At 50.4% G+C, this 7,178-nt stretch overlaps 1 protein-coding gene across 1 annotated transcript in view; it reads right to left on the bottom strand.

Annotated features, from left to right (window-relative positions):
* Window positions 1-259: 259 nt before the first annotated feature.
* Window positions 260-7,178, bottom strand: part of LOC129842430 (dystrophin-like) — a 23,809-nt gene continuing 16,890 nt past the window's right edge. The window contains exons 8-10 of the mRNA XM_055910992.1: window positions 2,807-2,988; window positions 1,467-1,590; window positions 260-1,090 (exon numbers count right to left, since the gene is read on the bottom strand). Of these exons, the coding sequence (XP_055766967.1) occupies window positions 995-1,090; window positions 1,467-1,590; window positions 2,807-2,988 (402 nt within the window). The 3' untranslated portion in view covers window positions 260-994. The remainder of the gene's footprint in view (window positions 1,091-1,466; window positions 1,591-2,806; window positions 2,989-7,178) is intronic.

The raw sequence follows: 7,178 nt of genomic DNA, 5'->3' as shown, positions 1-7,178 counted from the left end.
TAGATCTATCTATCTATCTATCTATCTATCTGTCTGTCTGTCTGTCTGTCTGTCTGTCTGTCTGTCTGTCTGTCTGTCTGTCTGTCTGTCTGTCTGTCTGTCTGTCTGTCTGTCTGTCTGTCTGTCTGTCTGTCTGTCTATCTATCTATCTATCTATCTATCTATCTATCTATCTATCTATCTATCTATCTATCTATCTATCTATCTATTGATCAATCAAGCCCCTGCTTCATCATAACTAGGGCCCTGGGGAGTCAACAATCTGAGCCGATTCAACCTGAAGGGTCTGTTCATTCATTTGTAATAACACAGTGTAATCAACAGAGAGAAGACTGAAGTACCCAGTACTACACAGCTTTCACAGACAATCATATGAAATCAATCCTTGTATAACCGGCCCCTCTTTACAAGACAACAGCACATATTAAACCCCGCTGTTGTCAGGTAAACGCCACCATTACACAGGATTGAAATGAAATGTTCAATACAAATCCATACCTTCAGCGTTTCAGTGCAACAACAAGACAAAGTGAAAACCCTGTTCACAGCACCGATACCTTTGGTGTTCCGGTTGGGTTCAAGTGTTCTTCTATTCAGAACCTCTGACTCGGAGGCAGGGTGAGACAGTAGGCCCGGTCGCTATGCAGTGTCTGCGTCCCAAATGGCACCCTATTCCCTATGAAGTGCACTACATTTGACCAGGTCTCCTATGGGCTCTGGTCAAAAGTAGTGCACTACACGTGGAATAGAGTGCCATTTGGGAGGAAGACAATGTTTGTCCTTTATGACTTGTTAACAATGATACAAGGACAGAGGAGAGCAGAGGAGGTGACATGAGACGCAGGGCTCCTCGCCCATGGAGTCTCATAACAAGGGCAGAGACAACGGTTTCTATGGAAACAACGACGAGGGGACAGACGACAGGTAGAGGAGAGTTGCCATGGGGACAGCCGGCGGTGGGTGGGTGTGTGTGTGTGTGTGGCATGGGTGTGTTTCATTTACCGCTCGCCAGCTGATCGAGCAAAGCCTGTGCCGAACGAGTTGCTTCCTGAAGCTTCCGCAACTTCTCTGGCCTCTCCCTCTCTATCGCCTGAGAGAGAGAGAGAGAGAGAGAGAGAGAGAGAGAGAGAGAGAGAGAGAGAGAGAGAGAGAGAGAGAGAGAGAGAGAGAGAAACAGAGACAGAGACAGAGACAGAGAGAGAGACAGAGAGAGAGAGAGACAGAGAGAGAGACAGAGAGAGAGACAGAGCGAGAGACAGAGACAGAGAGAGAGAGAGAGAGAGAGAGAGAGAGAGAGGGATTGGGAGACAGAGAAACAAAGAGGGAGGGAAAAAGTGATACATCATGGCCATAGTGACACTCTGACAGTGTAGTGGTAGTGGCTGAGTAATGAGGTATGGTGCATTTTGGGTAACACTGCATTGTGCAGTGCATTATGGGTAAGGCTGCATGACCTATGACCTCACCAGGACTTTATCGTGGAGCTCCTGTACGCTGCCCTCCTTCCTGGACATGGAGAACTCTGGGCTCTGTAGGATGGCCTTGGAGCGCGTGATGAAACTGTGCAGCTCAGTGAAGTCCATGTCAAACCTGAACACACACAGAACACAAAGTCAATCCATGCGCTGGTATAACGCTCCCAACGTTAGGACAACCTGTTCACCAACTACACCTGCATATATACCTCTTCTTCTATGTCTTCCTCTGTGATCCAGTTGTTTATGGTTGTGCGATTCTCCTACTAAACCTGAAGACACACACTCTGTCTAATTCTCAGTGCTCTACACGACCACACATGACCAGTTACAACAACTGTACCGGACACTGTCTCCACATCACATCCCAAACATCTAAGGCATTCATCTGTACTCGCTAAGATTCACGGCACCAACTGAGAAACTGAACTACTCAATAGTGGTTGACTCAGACTAGAGACATAATCCAAACCTACCTGTTAGTCAGCCTGTCTCAGGCCGGCCAGGGACAAGAGAGAGAGACTAGCTTGAGTACAGAGGGGGAAGGGCCACATAGGTCTCTGGTCAAAACTACTGTACTATGTAGTGCATAGTGTTTCATTTGGTACGTCTCCAGAGACTGGCTGACAACTGGAATATTGTCTATAGGCCCGCAATTCAATCGTTGTAGATAATGGATTTTTCCCGCACGTCACACTACACACTAGACTCAGCATTAAATCAGGATATGCAACGATCGAATTCCTGCTATCGCTCAAAGTCACGATCGAATTCCTGCTATCGCTCAAAGTCACGATCGAATTCCTGCTATCGCTGAAAGTCACGATCGAATTCCTGCTATCGCTGAAAGTCACGATCGAATTCCTGCTATCGCTCAAAGTCACGATCGAATTCCTGCTATCGCTGAAAGTCACGATCGAATTCCTGCTATCGCTCAAAGTCACGATCGAATTCCTGCTATCGCTGAAAGTCACGATCGAATTCCTGCTATCGCTCAAAGTCACGATCGAATTCCTGCTATCGCTCAAAGTCACGATCGAATTCCTGCTATCGCTGAAAGTCACGATCGAATTCCTGCTATCGCTCAAAGTCACGATCGAATTCCTGCTATCGCTCAAAGTCACGATCGAATTCCTGCTATCGCTCAAAGTCACGATCGAATTCCTGCTATCGCTCAAAGTCACGATCGAATTCCTGCTATCGCTCAAAGTCACGATCGAATTCCTGCTATCGCTCAAAGTCACCAAGACTATAATACGTCTACACCCCCTGTTTGGCCACAACCCCTGGTGATTCTGCAGAAAAGTGACTGGAGGAGCCTGCCACCTCACCTTTTCCTGAGCTCTGATTCGACAACAATCTGTCTCTTCTTCTGGGGCGGTGGAGAGGGCAGCGCTGCTTTAGTATTCTTCACCACCACCTTCTCACGCGTCGTCACCTTGGATACGCTCGCCGTCACCGAGTGTGTCAGCTTCGTCTGCGCGGTCTGCACCGTGGTTACAGCCAGCGAGATCTAAAACACACACACGTGTCAAAGAGCAGGTACACACACAGTGTCAAGGCACAAACACACAGACACACAGTGTCAAGGCACAAACACACAGACACACAGTGTCAAGGCACAAACACACAACATCAGTGTCAGCTCACACACACAGACAGACAGGTCAGGACACAAACACACACAACATCAGTGTCAGCTCACACACAGACAGACAGGTCAGGACACAAACACACACAACATCAGTGTCAGCTCACACACACAGACAGACAGGTCAGGACACAAACACACACAACATCAGTGTCAGCTCACTCACACAGACAGACAGGTCAGGACACAAACAAACACAACATCAGTGTCAGCTCACACACAGACAGACAGGTCAGGACACAAACACACACAACATCAGTGTCAGCTCACACACAGACAGACAGGTCAGGACACAAACACACACAACATCAGTGTCAGCTCACACACAGACAGACAGACAGGTCAGGACACAAACACACACAACATCAGTGTCAGCTCACTCACACAGACAGACAGGTCAGGACACAAACAAACATACACCAGAGATCCAGGGGATTTGTTTCTATCCTAAAAGTAAGAAAACAAAGAATTGTTTGTGTACAGCAATATGCCTGGGAGACCTTCTCTCTTGTAGTTGTGCAAAATATATTTTTTTTTGCAATTCGTATGCTATGTTACAAATCCAATTGAAACTATGTGTTTAGAATTTGTTGAGCTTAAGATCATGGAGTGCATTTTTAATTCCTTTGTACATGACCAAAGTGTGTGGCAGACCAGGGTTCAAGTACTATTTGATATCTCTCATGAACGCTGAGTGTTTGCAATAGCCTGGATGGGTCCCGGATGGGCGAAGTGTGCTGTTTTGGAACTATTCTAATGATCCAGAAGGCCCGACAAGCCCAGTCAAGCACAGATAAAATATTTGAAATGATTTCAAATAGTATTTGAACCCACGTATGGTTTGTTGAATATGAATATGCCCTCACACATTATGGTCAGGGACAAAATAGATGTATGACAGACAGGCTAACAGATTGGTCAAACAGTGATATTGGAGGGTCGTGCTGCCATGGCGACCGTGAGATGTGAGATAGCAGCTGGCTGACGGCTGATGGATGCTAGAGGTGGTTGATTAACACTGGGCTCATGAAGACACCACACTACAACTAGGGTCAAATAATATGATTATAATGGACCTGGAGAGAGAGAGACATATGATTATAATGGACCTGGAGAGAGAGAGAGAGAGACATATGATTATAATGGGCCTGGAGTGTCACGTTCCTGACCTATTTATGTTAGTTTTGTGTGTTAGTTGGTCAGGACGTGAGGTTGGGTGGGCATTCTATGTTATCTGTTTCTATGTTGGTTTTGGTTTGCCTGGTATGGCTCTTGATTAGAGGCAGGTGGTTTGCGTTTGCCTCTAATTAAGAGTCATATTTACGTAGGGCATTCTCACTGTTTGTTTGTGGGTGATTGTCTCCTGTGTCCGTATGTTATGTTCGTACCACATGGGACTGTAGCGTTTGTTTGTTTCGTTTCGTTTCGATGTCGTCTGTTTCCTGTACGTAAGTTTATGTTTAGTTATGTAAGTTTATGTTCAGGTCTCGTCAACGTCGTTTTGTTATTTTGTAGTTTTGAAAGTGTTTTGTTTCGTTTCGTGTTGCTATCTTTATCGTTGTTCTAATAAAGATGGCTTATTTCCCGCAAGCTGCGTTTTGGTCTTCAGATCCCTCTCTCCTCACCTCATCCGAGGATGAGGAGAGCGTCACCCGTTACAGAATCACCCACCACGCTAAGACCAAGCGGCAAAGGGAAACTAAACGGAGTAAAGGACAGGAGAGAAACAAGGATTTCTGGACTTGGGAGGAGATATTGGACGGGAGAGGTCCATGGGCACAGCAGGGAGAATATCGCCGTCCCAAAGCTGAGCTGGAGGCACGGAGGAGAGCAGAGGCTACCGGGGAGAGGAACCGGAGCTATGAGGGAACGCGTCTGGCACGGAAGCCGAAAAAGCCCGTAAGTAATTCCCAAAAATTTCTTGGGGGGGGGCTAGGAGGTGGTGGGCCAAGGGCAGGTAGGAGACCTGCGCCCACTTCCCAGGCTTACCGTGGAGAGCGGGAGTACGGGCAGGCGCCGTGTTACGCAGTAGAGCGCACGGTGTCTCCTGTACGAGTGCATAGCCCAGTGCGGGTTATTCCACCTCCCCGCACTGGTAGGGCTAGATTGAGTATTGAGCCAGGTGTCATGAGGCCGGCTCAACGCGTCTGGTCTCCAGTGCGTCTCCTCGGGCCGGCATACATGGCACCTGCCTTACGCATGGTTTCCCCGGTTCGCCTACATAGGCCGGTGCAGGTTATTCCACCTCCCCGCACTGGTCGGGCAACCGGGAGCATTCAACCAGGTAAGGTTGGGCAGGCTCAATGCTCAAGAGTGCCAGTACGCTTCCACGGTCCGGTATTTCCGGCACCACCTCCCCGCCCCAGCCTAGTACCTACAGTGTCTACACTACGCACTAGGCTACCAGTGCGTATCCTGAGCCCTGTTCCTCCTCCACGCACTCTCCCTGTAGTGCGTGTATCTAGCCCGGTGCCTCCAGTTCCGGGCCCACGCACTAAGCTACCTGTGCGTCTCCAGAGCCCTGAACCCACTGTATCTTCTCCCCCTACTAATCCTGATGTGCTTGTCCTCAGCCCGGTGTCAACAGTGCCGGTACCACGCATCAGGGATAGAGTAGGCTTTGAGAATACAGTGTGCCCTGTCCCTACTCCCCGCACTAGTAGGAAGGTGCTTATCATTAGCACGGTGCCTCCAGTTCCGGCACCACGCACCAGGTCTACAGTGCGCCATATCCGGCCAGAGCCATCCGTCTCCCCAGCGCCATCTGAGCCATCCGTCTCCCCAGCGCCATCTGAGCCATCCGTCTCCCCAGCGCCATCTGAGTCATCCGTCTCCCCAGCGCCATCTGAGCCATCCGTCTCCCCAGCGCCGTCTGAGCCATCCGTCTGCCAGGAGCCTGCAAAGCCGCCCGTCTGCCATGAGCCTGCAAAGCCGCCCGTCTGCCATGAGCCTACAGAGCCGTCAGCCAGACAGGAGCCGCTAGAGCCATCAGCCAGACAGGAGCCGCTAGAGCCGCCAGCCAGACAGGATCTGCCAGAGCCGCCAACCAGACAGGATCTGCCAGAGCCGCCAACCAGACAGGATCTGCCAGAGCCGCCAACCAGACAGGATCTGCCAGAGCCGCCAACCAGACAGGATCTGCCAGAGCCGCCAACCAGACAGGATCTGCCAGAGCCGCCAACCAGACAGGATCTGCCAGAGCCGCCAGCGAGCCATGAGCAGCCAGAGCCGTCAGAGAGCCATGAGCAGCCAGAGCCGTCAGAGAGCCAGGAGCAGCCAGAGCCGTCAGAGAGCCATGAGCAGCCAGAGCCGTCAGAGCGCCATGAGCGTCGAGAGCCGTCAGCCTGCCATGAGCGTCGAGAGCCGTCAGCCTGCCATGAGCGTCGAGAGCCGTCAGCCTGCCATGAGCGTCGAGAGCCGTCAGCCTGCAATGAGCGTCGAGAGCCGTCAGCCTGCCATGAGCGTCGAGAGCCGTCAGCCAGCCATGAGCGTCGAGATTTGTCAGTCAGCCATGAGCTGCTCTTCAGCCTGAAAAGGCTAAATACCCAGAACTGCCCATCAGTCCAGAGCTGTCTCTCTGTCCGGAGCTGCCTTTCAGTCCGGAGTTGCCCCTCTATCCTGATCTCCCTCTCTATCTTCATCTACCTCTATATTCTTATCTATCCCTCTATCTTGATTTATCTCTCTGTCCCGGTGTTATCCTTATTAGATATGTTGTTAAGGGGATTTTGTGGGGGTCAAAAGAGGGTGGACATTCTTGGAGGGAGGAAGATAGGATGGATTATGGTGGGGTGGGAACCGCGCCCGGAGCCTGAGCCACCACCGTGGTTAGATGCCCACCCAGACCCTCCCCTAGACTTTGTGCTGGTGCGTCCGGAGTTCGCACCTTGTGGGGGGGGTACTGTCACGTTCCTGACCTATTTATGTTAGTTTTGTGTGTTAGTTGGTCAGGACGTGAGGTTGGGTGGGCATTCTATGTTATCTGTTTCTATGTTGGTTTTGGTTTGCCTGGTATAGCTCTTGATTAGAGGCAGGTGGTTTGCGTTTGCCTC

Source organism: Salvelinus fontinalis, unplaced genomic scaffold, assembly GCF_029448725.1.
Source record: "Salvelinus fontinalis isolate EN_2023a unplaced genomic scaffold, ASM2944872v1 scaffold_0040, whole genome shotgun sequence".
In the NCBI taxonomy this organism is placed as follows: Eukaryota; Metazoa; Chordata; class Actinopteri; order Salmoniformes; family Salmonidae; genus Salvelinus; species Salvelinus fontinalis.
This window is presented reverse-complemented; position numbering and strand designations above follow the sequence as displayed.